General features: G+C 39.7%; 1 protein-coding gene across 2 annotated transcripts in view; it reads left to right on the top strand.

The window, feature by feature from the left end:
- SLC27A6 (solute carrier family 27 member 6) overlaps positions 1-16610 on the top strand; it is a 53931-nt gene that overhangs the window by 7707 nt on the left and 29614 nt on the right. For both annotated transcript variants that reach the window (XM_007056792.4, XM_043547042.1), the window contains exons 3-4: positions 3562-3720; positions 6209-6333. In XM_007056792.4, coding sequence (XP_007056854.1) covers positions 3562-3720; positions 6209-6333 — 284 coding nt within the window. The remainder of the gene's footprint in view (positions 1-3561; positions 3721-6208; positions 6334-16610) is intronic.

Raw genomic sequence — 16610 nt, forward strand, 5'->3', positions numbered from 1 at the left:
ATTTGCCTCCATGGAACCATATGTTAGTTTATTTTAGAACTAAATTCTGTTTGTTTTTAAAGTAATTAAAAAAACCAGAACTGTTGCAAACATTATTCAGAGATTAACTATGTTTGAAATAGTGGTGGAAAAAATATAGCAGAGCTTGCTACTGTGGATAGAAATTTTGTTCTGAATACTCTTAGTTAAATCATGTTATAGACTTCCCTAGGTAGTCTGTAACATAGTTCTGACAATGTCATTTAAGGCCTCCATATGAAGCTGAGGTGGAAAGATGCAATGCCCAGAATTAATCTAATATAGTTTAGTTACTTACAGGGTTAAGAAAATTTGAGTGATTGTATGTAGCCCATGCACACTGAAACTTTTAAGTACAGTGTGATTGCAAAAAGAGCAGTTATTTAGCATGGATAAAAGTTTAGAGGGAATTGAATCATTATGTTTAAAATCATGTCTTGTGCAATCTGACCCATCTAGTACAAACAAATCCAGCCATCCTTTTCATGCTTTCCTATAATACAAGAACACATGATTGCTGATATAATTAATAGTCTAGATATTCTGGCCAAGTTAAAAGGAAATAAAATGTTGTGCAGCTTTTAAACATCTTTTGGAATCTAGAGTCAGGGGAAATCAAAAGCAAAAAATCTGTGGATGGATTTTTCAAAGTATTAGATTATTTTGTTCAATAAAATTTGTGATAATGCATGTTAAAGTAAGAGTAAAGGCTGATTCCTAAAGGAAGGAATCTTTCCCTCACATAAAGCACTGCACAGCTAGCTATTGGTAGGTACAATATGGTGGGACCTGAGTGACCAGGTTTGTGTGCCTCTGGAATGTCAAGTAGAGGCCACAGTCAGAGCCAGACAGGAGGAAATACTCAATGAACCATTGATCTGATCAGTATGGAACGTCTTTTTTTGTCCTGCGGTGTATAATTTATCGATCATCCTTGGAAACGATATGTACTTGAGAGTGGCTCTCACCCCAAATACAGCTGTATAAATGTGCTCAGATTACTTAATATAAACTCCTAATTGGTTTTTAATTTTATATATTTAAGATTATCAATTTTGCAGTCTTTGCTTGTCTTTCTGAGTTTGGAGCACCATCAGCTGTCGCTGTTTAGTGTGAGAACAGCATTCATCCAGGAGCACAAGAAAGAGAAAAAAAGTTCTTTTAGAACTCTTTTTCAGAAGGCAAATATCTTACTGCTTCCCACATCTTCTAAGGAGCTAGCTTTTGGGATTGGGGGTGTCAAGCAGAGGCAGGGAAGCCCTTGAATCTTACTGGAGAGAGATGCCATGAAATCAGTGTCAGGTGATGATAGAAGAAATCAGCTCTTTCTAGGATTCTTTACTAACACTGAACAAGGATTAGAAATAAGGAAAATGATGTTGGTTTATAAAGCTTCTGCTTCAGCTTCACTGTAGTGCTTGTGTCTAGAACTTCCCCAGTCTGCCTCCAACCAGGATCCCTCTTACAGTTTCAAAGAAACTCTACATGTCCACACGTAGATTGCTGTGTGTGGAAAAACCAAAATGAAATGGAGCAAAGGCATGACAGCTGTGATTTCATAGATTTCCACCATAACGTCAACCATCCATCCATGAAACTCTCTCTAGAGTACTACCACACCAGCATCAAATTCCTGGACACCACTATCAGCTTCAGCAATGAAACCCTACAGACAACTATACATAGGAAACCCATTGATCGCCACACTTATCTTCACACATGTAGTAACCATCCCCAAACACACCAAGAAATCTGTTATCTACCAGGCACTCAGATATCATAGAATGTGCACTGAGGACAGAGTCCAGGTACAAACCTTAACACACTTAAAATCACCTTCACCACACAAGGAAACTCCACCAGAAAAGTAGATCACGTGATGGAATGGGCTACTGAAATAATCTGACAGAACCTGCTTTAATATGGGGAGGGGAAACAAACCTCCCACTGTACAACCCTAGTCACCTAATACCCTGCACTAAAACCCACACAGGGAATCATGAAACTTGCACCCCAGACTTGATGGGGACCACATCCTCAAATAAATCTTTCCCAGACTCCCTCTTCTGGCCTTCAAAGAGCCCCCTAGCCTTGCCAAGCTTGTCATCAGAAGCGAGCTCCCCATACACCAGGACATACCAGCTCAAAGCAGTACCATCCCCCACTATAACACCAGATGTGAAACCTGCAGATATGTCTTCACTGTTACGATGATCAGTACCCCCACAACACACCTTTCAAGCAGTGGCATAGCCAGGTGGAGAAAACAGGGGGAGCGTAGATTAAAAAAGGCGCCACCCGCTAGTACTCATCCGGCAGCGCTGAAGGACCACCCCCGCGCCACTGGAGCGAGTGAACTGCTGCTGAAGACCCGGAACGCTGCCTGACCTGCTGCCGAAGACCCGGAGCACCGCCGGGTGAGTAAAAATTAAAAAGGTGCCAAAGAATTAAAAAGACTCTACTTCCGCTTGGTGGGGGAGCGGCCACGGCCCTGCTCCCCACCTAGCTATGCGACTGCTCTCAAGATCCATGGTTTCTACCCATGCCTATCATACCAATGTGGTGAACCTTATCCAGTGCACCAACTGCCCTAATCACTACGTGGGGAAAAACCGAACAATCACTACGCTCTCAAAGGAACTGACATAGAAAAATGATAAAAGACAAAAACCTGGATGAACATTATTCACAAAATGATCACTGCATATCTGACCTCTGAATCCTCGTCCTCTAAGGAAAGGGAACTTAAATTCATAACTCTGCTAGACACCAAAAATCATGGCCTTAATAAAGACACTGGATCTGTTCTACCCTTGTATTTAGCTGTGACACTCTGGGCATGTCTACACTTAAAACACTGCATTGACGCCACTGTAGTGCTTTAATGAAGATGCTCTTAGTCAATGAAAGAGAACTCTCCTCTTCAGCTTTGTTAATCCACTTCCCCAAGAGGCAGAGCTATGTTGGTGGGAGAAGTTTTCCCACTGACGTAGTGCTGCCTACACAGGGGGCTAGGTTGGTGTAACTACATCACTCAGGGGTGTGGATTTTTCACACTGCTGAGCAACATAGTTATATGGATATAGGACCAGAACTCTGGTTACCTGTCCCAGACCTGAAGCAGAGCTCTTCGTTAGCTCGAAAACTTGTCTCTGTCACCAACAGAAGTGGTCCAATAAAAGATATTACTTCACCTACCTTGTCTATTTTAACTGTACATCAGGCCTGGAGCGCCTTCATATTTCTTCATGTCCTGGTCCATCTGTTGTTGAATCAGATGACCCAGTGTGCAGTGAGTTGATGCAGCTATGACTTGCTTGCATGCCCCTTACTTCTATAGGACCAACAGACCTAGTGCCACATTAAACTTGCAAACAAGTTCTTAGATGTCTGTTTAGCTAAGTGGCTAGCAGAAAAATTGGCTCTAGAATATAGAAAGGTAGGTAATTAGTGTTGTTGAAGTTCGTAACAGACTGGATACTCATGTACTCAACAAAAGTGAATGTTGACCTCTCTGTAATGTATAGTTTTATGTCTTTACAGGTCTACCAAAAGCTGCAGTTATTAGTCATCTGCAGATTCTAAAAGGAGCTGCTGGATTATGGGCATTTGGTGCTACTGCAGATGACACTGTTTATATAACTCTCCCTCTTTACCACAGTGCAGCTTCTGTCCTTGGCATTGCTGGATGTATTAAATTGGGTAGGCTCACTTTATTTTATAGCGTTGTTGATTGAAGAGGGGATTAATTTAGAACTGCATTAAAACACAGTGCAGAATCATTGCTATCAGTGGAGTTAATTAGACTTGTCTTGTATCTTCCTTTCTAAATCAAAAAACAAATGAATCTGGAAATATTTGTAACCAGTTTTGTGATTCCATTGACTAGGGGTGTGTGTTTTTTTTTTTTTTTTTTTTTTTTTTTTTTTTTTTTTTTTGAAGAAACTGCAGTAAGGTCCATATTATCCACTTTTATTTTAGAAAATTAAGTAAAATTCTGTTCATCCACGTTTTTGTTTTTGGCATTAGGGTAACAGGCCCTTAAATGAAATTGGCCTCAGTGCCCCTGTTGCAGTCCAGGTGTGCCTGTGTTGGTGTAATGAAGCGGGTGGGGCTGCCCTGGGAGTTAAAAATGAGAGGTCAGAGGCTTGAGAAGGGAATTCAGAACTCAAACCCTGAGGGGAAGCTTAGAAGGAGAGTTCAGAACCCAGAATTTAAAAAGGGAGAGTGTCTAGAGTCCTGAGAGTAAAGAGCTCAGAGGAAGGACAGGGCTGGGCTGAGAGCTTCAGGGAGGAGATGCCCATGAAGGATGAAATGGTGTGAGTTCCCGGTTTAAGCAGTGAACCCAGAATAATAGGCTGGTGAAGGCAGTTGAGGTCACCTGCAAACTTCTCCAGGCTAGAGAGCCATAACCAGCGAGGGCTGAAGGCTGCGAGCAGTAGAGGGAGATGCTGAAGCCAGAGGGCTGAAGGCTGGGGAACAAGGGAGCGGCAACCTTGCTGATATCTCCAGGCAAGAGCCGGAACCCTATTCGGGAAGAAAATAGGGTAGATAAACATCTGAGGTGAGGCGAGGTGCGGGGTGAGATGCCAGAGTTGTACCTGGGAGCTGGGCTGAAGCAAGATGAGGGATGTCTGAGCCTCACTTAGTGTTGGACTGTTGGATCTAATCTACTGTTTGGACTGCACTGAGGGATTCTGGTTTATGGTAGCGGGACTTTTGGTAATAAAATAATGCCCCTTGCCCTCCCCCCACAGGGCTATTTATACATTTCAAAGGCTGTATTGAGTTTATTTGAGGAATCAAGAGGGGAAAGTGAGGCAATGGGCCACTTGCAGGGCTTCCTTGGGGCCAAGAGGAGACCACACTTATAGGATAACAACCCCCAACACAAGCTGTTCTTTTTAATGTCTTAAACTTGCTATAGGCTTACAGTTAAGCAGACCCATAACTTTGTAGAATTGGACTATTCTCATGTGTAAAGCTATGCACGTGTTTAACTGTCTGCAGGCTGTGTAAACACACCAGCATAAATATTGCTGGAGCTCTGTGACTGGTATAGATTTAAAAAAAAAATTTTTTTTTTTTTTCAGATTTAAAATATTTTTGAAAATAAATTTACAGCATTGAAAATTGTTGGACTTTATGCACTTAAATTGCATTGTCTCTTAGCATTGACTATAGAATATACATTTTATTGTGACTGTTTGACCCGGATGATTTCTTTAACATAAATTGATGTGGAAGGTCAGGGCCAAGGTTTGCCATTCTGTGAAGTGTCAAGTGTAGCTTAATGATAGACAGGAGATTATATTCAGTGGACTATGGATCTGATTCAGTATGGGGAAATCCTTTGTTCTTGCTGTGTATAATTATTCTACATGTATCTCAGTAATGGGATATCTTTTCCTGTTGTCTAATGATCTTCATGTTAGAAATGTTTACCTAAAATTTCTGAATTTTGTCTTGCCTTGTGCAAAATACTGCAAAGGTAGTGGATCTGTTTTAGAAAACCTATAGCTAACTTCATGAAATTGGAATGAATAATATTTAGCATTTGTGTGATATTATATAGTAGATATTATGCCTTCCTCAACCTTATTTCTCAGTTTCCCCATCTGTTAAAGTGCACAGAGGGGATCAATGCTGAATCAAGATTAAAACTGATGAAGTTGGGTCACTGGTGGTACTTGTGCTTTTGTCCTTATATGTTTGGGGAGAGAGTGGTGATAACATCTTATGAGTTTGGGAGCAATTTAGGACTTCAGTGCTCATCCAGGGGCATTACTGTGGTGTGTAACTAAAAGGCAAAATGTAGTTTTTCCATAAAGCATTTCCCCAAGAAAAATATTAAGCAATCTATGTACACAAAATTTGTATTCCTCTGCCTCAGAGGAAAGAGAAACATCCTTTTGTTCTGGGCTTTTGTGCTCCTTAATTTTGTATTGCACTTTAAATACCAAGTGTTAAGTACTAGTTTTTAAAAAACACCCCCCCTCCCCCAACACTGACACATTTCACTGTAATGGACAAGGTCTGTGAATTTAGACCCGTCCGTAAAACAAACACATGAGAATGTCATTTGTATTTGAATCAAAGTTCTTACCTTTACATGACTCTGTGGTACCTGAAGCAGCATTCTTGTCAAGTTCACACAACCAGTGTTTCCTGTTTTTATTTTCTTAATAAGGTGCAACTTGCGTCTTAAGAAAGAAATTCTCAGCTAGTCAATTCTGGAGTGACTGCAAAAAGTATAATGTGACTGTTATACAGTATATTGGAGAGCTTTGTCGTTATCTTTGCAACCAACCTGTGGTAAGTGGAATTAAAATGATGGTTATCCTACCATTTGGTTATTCACTAAACTTTATTTGCATGCTAGCAGTTGTAGCTGTATTTACATTAAAAGGGAAATGTGAAAAGTAATTTTAAAAGAAAAAAATCTGTCCCCTCCACCCCTCTTTCTGTGCAAGGTTGCTGCTGCGTCTGTGACTGCCAATAGATTGGTTTTGGGCAAACTGAATTGGCATCAAGGAGTTGATACCATATTTAAAGATGTAGGGGAAAAAATTGAATCAGTTTTATTTTATTTGGAAAAGAAAATATTCATGCTCAAACTTTAGCCAAGGGTAAGTCTAGAGTACCTACGTTAACATTAATGCATTTTCAAAATCTTGGTTCTTGTGATCAACTTAAATAGACACTGTCAAGTTTTGTAGGCCTTCTTTTGGCCCTACTAGCTTTATTTTGGCTTGTGGAACATGCATGCACATAGGCCATCCCTCTGCTCTGTTCTTGAAGGTTTTATAGGGGTCAATACAGTTCAAAGGATCAAGAGAAAATTGTTTCAAGTTCCTATTAGGTTGCCCTTTGGTCTGCACAGTTAAGGCTGAAAAGTCTAATGTGTCTACCCCTTCTAGAAGTACACATGGAGGGAAGAGGGAGACTTTCCCTCCTCCTGTCCTTACGCCGCAGTTGGGCAAAATGGGAGTTCCTGATTTCTGTGGCTGCAAGGTCCCTAGGGGGAGGTGTCCCCATCTGCGCTAACTTCCACAAAGGGGAAGAACCATGAATTGGCTAGCAGAGTGAACACACTACTCCCAGGTCTGGAAGGCCTCATATCTGACCTCCAACTGGGCAGACTAGTGACTATCCACAATCCAGCTGTGTATCTTTAGCACGTTGGTCACTAACCAAAACTTCCAGCTATGTAGAAACCGAAAAACTTAGCATAGTGAAGTCCTCAGCTGTGTCTTAGCTATAAGGAATATATAGATATTCTGTCCAAAAAGTCAAGTACACTTGACATAATATAGGAACCAATTTGTTGCCATCCACTAGAGATATTAGGTTTGCACTCTGTGTACATAAGTCTTATTAGCTCTCATAAATTACATATGTAGGTTAAAAGCTGATATAGCATTTTAGTTGGAAGCTGCATTCAGTGGTTGTATTAAAACCAGGGCATTAAATTATGCATGTCTTAAAAGAACTTTCTGATTTGCTTAAACAGAGAGCAAAATAAGGAAGATTCGAATATTTAAAATAAAAATGCATGTTCGAGTCAGGGATTTTGACTGAGATGTACACACAAGTGCATGTGTACTCCTGAAAATATGGGCCTGATTCTTTAATTCAGTGTGTAAAAGCAATTTGAGCAAAACTGAAAAGTTTTGCTACATTAGGGAAGTTGGGTAAACTCTGGTGTAAGTGATCACAAGCATTTAGTGGGATTGCACTGGCTGTAAAGCAGCCCAGAATCTGACCCTTTACATTCAAGAACGGAACCTATGTTTTAGGTTTGTATAAAATTGTATCTAGCATATGACATAGTAAAGAGTTCTGTAAATACACCTCTATATAATAGATCTGGCTTCATTATTTGATGTATGGATAATAAAGTTGGGGATGGATTCTTCCTCACTTGTACCGGTAAAGTGCTATCCAAGCACAACCGCAGTATTTTATATCCTTTTTCCACAGGTGTAAATGAATATATAAGGTGCCTGGCAATGGAGAATCAGACACTTAAGGCTCTTCTGTATTCAGAATAATTTGTATAAATTAATTCTTCTTAAGTCCTTCAGGGTAGGTCTAGACTGTGTCTGGGAGCAACCCTCCCAACCCAGGCCCACAGATGTGCTTTATTGGGGCTAAAAATAGCTGTGTAAAGATGGTGTTTTGATGATGTGGCTTGGGCTCACAAGCCACACCTCCCAGGCTTGAGACCCTGAGCTTCAATCCAAACTGGAACGCCTACACAGCTGCTATTTTTAGCCTGCAGGCGTGAACCCTGCCAACTCAAGTCTGTGGACTTGGGTTGGGAGGCTCACTCAGATGCACTGTAGACCATCCTTGTAGTGTGGAGACCAGGTGCTTAGATTGTGGTACAGAAATAGCGTACCTGTGGCGTGCAGATCTGTCACATTTTATCTTGAGAGCAAATAAGTGAAAGTGTCTCACAGCTAAGACTTTATCATGACTCCATTACTGTGGATTTGGATTTTTTTTCTTTAGACATACAAACTTTCTTTGACTAGAGCAGCTATCAAACTAGTGTCAAACTATCACTTCTGCCTGAATCACAGTCTACTTTAGTCCTAATTTTAGGATGCTTGTTTTGATACAATATCACTGTCTAAGGCCCCATCTGCAGTGGACTAAGAACAAAGTTTGCAGAACTAATTATAAACACCATTTAAACTGGTTCAGATTAATTGAATTTAATCATAGTTTGACTGGACAGGGGAAAAACAGAGTGAATCTAGGCTATAAAATAATTTCTAAAATCAATTTATAACATTACTTGGTTTCTGTCCTTAACTATGCAGGGAAACTGTGTGTCAAACTGAGTTTAAAATAAATATAACAATCCTAGTTCTTGGTCTTTGTAGATGGAGCCTAAAATTGTTTCTGCTGATATTGACAACTGCCACCTTTATACTTGTTGTGAGCTGCAGATAATCCCATTGTGACAGTTGTTAATAACTCCTAAGGATCAAAACATACACAATTTTAAGTTATGAGTTTTTTTGTTTTGTTTTTTAAAATGACCATTGTTTACCATAGTGGTGGCTTGTTACCATGAACAGTTTTTATTTATTAAGTGTTTCAGTATTCAGTTATCTAAATAGATAAATACTCTCTTTACTTAATGGAACAAAGACACTTGCAATTAGTGGTCTTGCTTTATTTAACAGGACTTTCAAAACAACCCAGGAAAATGTACTGGGAGCTGAATGCATGACTGCCTTCTGTGCCTTTGAAAATCTCCTCCTTGTCATGCAATAATTATTTAAAATGTTCTCGGGACTCCAAAAATATATACAATTAGTAAATTTCCATGTCATTTTGTGGATTTTGTTTAGCAGCTTAGATTTTAAAAAAATATGGTGAGATTTATTAATAGTAATACCTCCATATTAACATGAAAACTCCTTTCTAATCCAATCCTCTGTCAGTGCTCTTTCAAAATAATCAGCACTGACTTCAACAGTGGGTTCTGTTAACAGGAGATGAATGTGAGCCAAGATTATTTTTCAGCACTATTAACAATTTACTTTTAGAGCCCAATCCAGTGACCAGTGAAGTTACTGGAAAGACTCTCATTAACTTCAATGGACATTGGATCAGACATTTTAGTTTTCATTTAGCTTTGCTACAATCTATAGCAAAGGCTATAGTAACTCAAAATAGTAACCTTTGGGGGTCTAATGTAACCTCTGAATAGTACAGGAGTGTTGGCCTATAAATTGACTCTGTTTCACTTCTAATGAAGACATTTAAGTCACGGCAGTCAAAATCTGAAGAAATGTCTACACTGTGTTTGAAAATCCATGGTAGCAAGTCTGAGAGCCTGGGTCTATGGACTCAGGTTTGTGCTATGGCGCTAAAAACAGCAGTGCAGACATTCAGGCTTGGGCTCTAAAGCCCAGGGAGGGGGCTGGTCTTCAGAGCTCAAGCTCCAGCCTGAGCCATAATGTCTACACTGCTGTTTTTAGCACCTATAGACCTGGGCTCTGACACTTGCGGCTTTTAAAATGGTTTTAAAATGAAGTGTGCACATGTTACGAGAGCCAGATTTTGGTTCATGCTCTTGACTGCATTTCAGTGGTGCAAAGCAGCCCTAAAGCTAGTGGAGCCAACCTCTTAAAGATTCCTCCTTACACATGTGAATCTTTGAGTGGTGTAGATTATACTGGAATTGGAAAAGGTTCAGAAAAGGGCAACAAAAATTATTAGGGGTATGGAATGGCTGCCATATGAGGAGAGATTAATAAGAGTGGGATTTTTCAGCTTGGAAAAGAGACAACTATGTGGGATATGATAGAGGTCTATAAAATCATGACTGTGGAGAAAGTAAATAAGGAAGTTTTGTTTACTCCTTCTCATAACACAAGAACTACACCAAATGAAATTAATAGGCGGCAGATTTAAAACAAACAAAAGAACATATTTTTTTCACACAATGCACAGTCAACCTGTGGAACTCCTTGCTAGAGGATGTTGTGAAGGCCAAGACTATAACAGAGTTTAAAAAAAAAAAACTAAAGTTCATGGAGGATCGGTCCATCAGTGGCTATTAGCCAGGATGGGCAGGGACGGAGTCCCTAGCCTCTGTTGGATCACTTGATGATTATCTGCCCTGTTCATTCCCCCTGGGGCACCTGGCATTGGCCACTGTTGGAAGACAGGATACTGAGCTAGATGGACCTTTGTATGGCCATTATGTTCTTATGCTAGAACCACTGTTCTAGCTCCTACCCCACTCCTCCCTCCTGTATGTCAGCACAGAGAATGTTCCTGGGGAAAAGGAGGCATGGTCTGTGAGTCCTCTGGCCAGTGCTCCCCAGCTGCCAGAATGGGATCAGATGGAAATGATAGTTTCTTATATCCACTTCACACAAATGCAAATTATTGCACAGGATGCAGTACACTGAAGAATTGGGCCCAAGACTATACTGGAAGTCAAACATACTGAGAAGGTGACCATGTATAAGCTGGTTCCTCTTTACTGCATGCTTTTCTGTTTCTCCCTCACCCCCCTCCTTACTTGGTTTACAAGTTCAGCAACTATCCTCTCAGACAGTTAAGTTTCCCCTCTTTCCATCCCTCAGTTGCTTGACTTTGCTGAAGAGTGCTGCTTGATTTTATTTCATTCTCCTTTACACCTCCTGTGTAATGGTAGGTTTATTTTCATAGCCTAAAACACAGGCACAGCCAAGTCTTTTCTTATGATGGATAATTTCAGAATTACAAGCTCTATGGAGCCTTAGTTTTTTTAAATTAATTTTAGTTACAAAGTTTCTTTCTTCATATGGAATTTGACACAACAATAACTACTACACTGAGGAGAGATTACACCTTCTAGGGCTGAGTTTCCCCTCTCTGTACCAACATGAACTCACACTTCCATTAAATAGCTCCTACTAACATGGGCATACATGTCTAATTCCTTGGCACAGGCACATCCTAAACTCTTCCTACCAATGTACCATTTACTTAATTTGCAGGTCAGATAAAGAAAATCCTAACACTTTTATCTTCAAAGAGTTAACCTTCTAAACTGAATCAGTTCTAAAGTTTATTAGATTGTAGTTGGAAGAAAATCTGTAATAGTTTGCCATGTTAGAACTGGAGGAGAAACATGTTCATACAAATAAATAGTATGAGTAAAAACCTGTTACTCCATGTAGAGATACATTCATTAATATTTTCCAAGTGAGTGAAATTGTTTACTGTGTAATCTCCAGTTTCACTAACAAGTACTTTTTTAAAAAAAAAAAAAAAAAAATCTTAGCACCAATAGAAATCTGGCTTGCACAAGGAAAAAAATTCTGTGCTGGTATGTGGGTTAAAGGGACAAGGTTGTCATTGCTGTACATGAAAGACCTCCTAATTAACATCTATCACATCTGATAGTACAATATTCTTTAAAACCAATACTAAATTAAAAATAACCATAGCTGGGTGAAAATCTTTGAAATTTGCAATTACAGGAGATGGCCTATGGGCACCAATGGGACCTATAGTAAATGAGGAGCTTTTCCTCTTCACTTGCTCATAGGTATAACTTGGAAGCCCAAGAATCCAATCTTGGGGACTCACTGTCTGTCCTGGCATCTGAGGCTGCTGAAAGCAATTTGGTTTGAGTACTAGTAGGGACCCCTGTGACTGAGATGTGTACAGGCAGGACTCATCATTGATCTCCATCCCGTGAAGCTGTTGTCATGCTGTTTTGCACTAAATATTTGAAGATTTCAGTGGTGACATAACAAGAAGCAATGGTCTCAAGTTACAGTGGGGGAGGTCTAGGTTGGATATTAGGAAACACTATTTCACTAGGAGGGTGGTGAAGCACTGGAATGGGTTACCTAGGGTGGTGGTGGAATTTCCATCCTTAGAGGTTTTTAAGGCCTGTCTTGACAAAGCCTTGGCTGGGATGACTTAGTTGGTGTTGGTCCTGGTCCTGCTTTGAGCAGGGGGTTGGACTAGATGACCTCCTGAGGTCTCTTCCAACCCTAATATTCTATGATTTGTTTTTTCTTGGTGTCTTTTCTCTAGCATTGACTCTTGTGAACAAACCTTTTCTCAGCTCCAGCCTCTTGACTTGCTGCCTTCTTCTCACACATCTGCAACAACTTTTGCAATGAGAGCTTTCCTGTGCCCTATTCTGCATGCAGTGCTTTAGCAACCTGCAGACGTGTGAAAGGCCACCTGTTACAAGAATGCCTCAGTCACCAGATCTCCCTTCTTCACTCAAGGGAGCCTGAAATGTGCAACTTTTGCTAGAGCTCCTAATCAGTTGTTGTCTACGCAGCTTTGTTGTTCCAAGCTCCTCTCTCAGCCTCTTTATCTCCTCAATAGAAGTGTACTTTAGTAAATGCAGCAGAGAGCTAGAGAGTGGCATCTGTATTAATGTACTAATGTAGATACTTTAATGAAAAAGGTTAGTCATAAAACTAATAAGTGTTCTTGCTGTCAGGCTCCATTGAAAGCCTCTTTGTTGAAAGGGTTAAGTGCTTTGACAAATCTCATAATGGAGTATGGTATCGGTCAGCTACTGCCTCCCATTTCTCCTGTAGGCTCTGAAATTACTTTTACAGACCATGTTGATATTCCTTCCCTAGACAGTTCTCCCCATGTCCAAAGCTTAAAGAGTATACAAAGCGTATATAATGAATTTTCAGGTTTTTCTCAGTCTTGATGTTGTTTAAATGATATTCTGTCTTGTGGAACTCTTGTACTGATGGGGCATCTGTTGCTAGGTAAGAGGTCATTCCATTATCCACCGGCACTTTCTCCTGGGTTAAATCCCTACAAGAAATCTAAATTTAAAAAAATGTTGGGGTTTGAAGTATTTTCAGTACTTAAAAATGAGACCTATAGATATTGGCTAAGTTTTCATCTAGATCTCTACTTCACAACAGTCTAATTAGAAGAAAGGTATGGCTAATGACCCTGGATGCTGACAGTATGTCTACATGGCCCCGCAAAAAATCCTAGCAGCAATGAGTCTCGGAACCTGTATCTACAGAGAGAGGCTTGCACTACGGTGCTAAAAATAGCTGTGCAAATGTTCGGACTCTGGCTGAAACTTGGGCTCTGAAGCTTGTGGAGTGTTTCAGAGCCTGAACTTGAGCCCATGCCCAAATGTCTACACATGATTTTTAGCATTGTAGTGCAAGTCTGAGCTGTTGACCCAGCCTCAGAGTCGGTGCTCCAAGTGCTTTTTTTTTTTTTCTTTCCCCTCTGTGTAGACCTATCTAGGCTGGACTTTTTAGATCCATTTTGACCCAGGCTCCTTTCAATGACATTAAAATCTCTCTAATGATTTTAGAAAAGATGCTCAAGGATTCATTTAATAAGGATTAAAACTATTCTGCTTCAGAACAATGAGTCAGAAGGGAAAGGCAAGTCAGTTTTAATGCTGATAGGATCAGCATTCATTTCCCTGCTGGAAATTCAAATGTTAAAATGAAGAAGAACATACAGTGGACAGACATCTTTGAGCTAACACTCCTTGCCACAGTATGGAGAGTGATCCCTGTAAAAGAAGGGAGCTTCACAGACTCGGAAGAAGAGGGAAAGAATGGGTGGACAGCATTTCCTCATTCTGTGCAACTCCACTTGCTATGAAGGTATGCCATGGTCCTATGTTAGACAAGGTAATAACAAAAGAACAGGAATGAATGCATCACTTTTTGTCCAGTAGTGCTGCAACAGTTTTTATAGTGGGGGTGCTGAAGGTGGAAACCATGTATTTGGGTTGTTGTTACTTTACGGTAAGGAGTGCAACCACACCCCTAGTTCCAGCACCTATGCCTTCATCTGCAAGTTTAGTAGAGGTTTGGTAAGTATCTTGCAGTTTAAAGTTTTGAGGGTTGTTGGGTTTTTATATATAAAATGTGAGTGATTACAACATAGCAGGGCCTTGAGAATTGGTGAGTATCACAGTTACAGGGCTTGTTGCACCTCTGTCACTTTTCTGGTCTCTGTGTACACTCCCTCAGATCTTGGGTAAAGGCAGGAGACCTGTCTCAGGGGAGTTTTACAGACTGTTTTCAACAGTCAAGATGCCTTTCCTTTTTATCCCTCTGTATGTTTCTCTCTCAATACAAAACCCTTTTCCTAATTGCACCTTATGGTGAAGTGGGACAACTCTTGCAGATTATCTCCTTGTGGTTCCCTGGCTCTGTTCTCTCCCTACCTGGCACCCAGCAGAAGAGCTGGGAATGGGAGTGGTTGGTACTCCATCTATTATTCTTTGCAGATGTAATGGCCCATAGAGGATTGTTACAGCCCTGAGACCGCTTAGTTGCACCAGGACCAGAATTTACAAGACAGCTTAAAGTCATCTTTGCTTCCCTCCCGCTCATCATTTCCTGAACCCAAAGTAGGAAAGGTAGAACACAGAATCCAGTCTCTTGGGGTTTTTAATGCAGATGTTAAGTAAGATTTTATATTACTACAGTCATGTAGTTCCTTCCACACTTATTTAATATCCTGTTGATTATAGATGACAGTCTCATTTATCAGTGACCTATCAGCTTACTTAGAATAAAAAGGACATTATGAAAGAAAGAATGGCTGAGGAAGATTCCAGCTGTCTGGGTATCTAGAAATAATAAAGCAGATCTGGACTTGTTAGCTAATTTACTACAAAAATGTAGCAAACATTCATAAAGGAGAAACCTGTTTCCAGAATTTCAGTTGCACTAAATACCAGTAAATATCATATGATTAAAGGAACTTGGCCAAAGGCTCTCAAGAGACATCCAGCTATTTGGTATTCATACATGCTTTCTTGTGTATTATTACTTTAAAAAATTTAATATATTAAGGCCAGAACGGACCATTATGATGATCTGTTCTGCCCTCCTGTATAACACAGGCCATAGAACTTCCCCCAAAGTAATTCCTAGAGCATATCTTTTAGGGGAAAAAAATCCCTTTTTGATTTAAAAATTGTCAGTGATGGAGAATCCATCACAACCCTTGCTAAATTATTCTAATGGTTAATTACTCTCGGTGTTAAAAATTTACACCTTATTTCCATTCACCTCTCTCTGTTTTTAGGCTGCATTTAAAACAGAACTTGTAACTTTATTTTTAAATATAAATATAAAGTTCAAATCCATGTTTCTCTCAAATCACTGTTCAGGGAAATAAATAGTAAATAAATTGAATGGACCATTTTGGATTTAAAATATTCTAATGTTTGATCAGTTCATAAATACCATCTTTATAACCCTCAGGGAACCATTAATCACAGCTGTAATTAACCAAAGCTGATCTTTGATTATATCTGAATATCAGAATCATGAATACTTTACTTTACTGTTTATAGAACCCTCTGAGGATCTTTAAGCCTTTAAAAATTTTTCTATTGTTACCTAGTTTATTCAGAACTTTAAAACAGTTCCATATGTCTCTGAACTATGTGACAATACAGTCCTATCACCATTGCACTTTTCCTCCTTCTCTCCTATTGTTTGTTTTGTTTGTTTTACTCATTGGTTGCATTTTTGCCTTGAATTATATTGTAGGCTTTCTGCCACAGGGACCACATCTATTTGTGTCTTTATTAGATAGAGACTGTGGCCTCTAAGTGTTGCCCATAATACCAGTAATTAATAACTTTAGGAATGTTAATCTATTCAGCCTCTCACAATACCCTATGAGATGGAGTAATATTACCACATTTTATAGGTGAATAAATAGAGGTATAGACTGGTACAGAATACCTTGCCCTATGGTCAGAAGTCAATGGCTGGACCAGGAACAGAACCCAGAACACTCAACTTCTAGTTCTGTACTTTTACCTCTAGAGTATACTCCCTTTCTAACAATTTAATTTGAACAGAATATCATAAGAACCAGGTACTTGTGTACTAACAGGAAAAATATGGTCTAATTGTAGTTCTGTATCTTTGATCTATAATCATTTTACTCTTAATATGATACAAAATCTTTAGAAGGAATACAGATATTAAGAGTAATTTTACAGTATGCTGGGAGATAATTTTCCAAACCATGGGCCCATTTCTACAAGCCTTTCTCAGCAGAAGAGTCCTACTGAAGCCAGGCTT

This window comes from Chelonia mydas, chromosome 5 (genome assembly GCF_015237465.2).
Source record: "Chelonia mydas isolate rCheMyd1 chromosome 5, rCheMyd1.pri.v2, whole genome shotgun sequence".
Classification (NCBI taxonomy): domain Eukaryota; kingdom Metazoa; phylum Chordata; order Testudines; family Cheloniidae; genus Chelonia; species Chelonia mydas.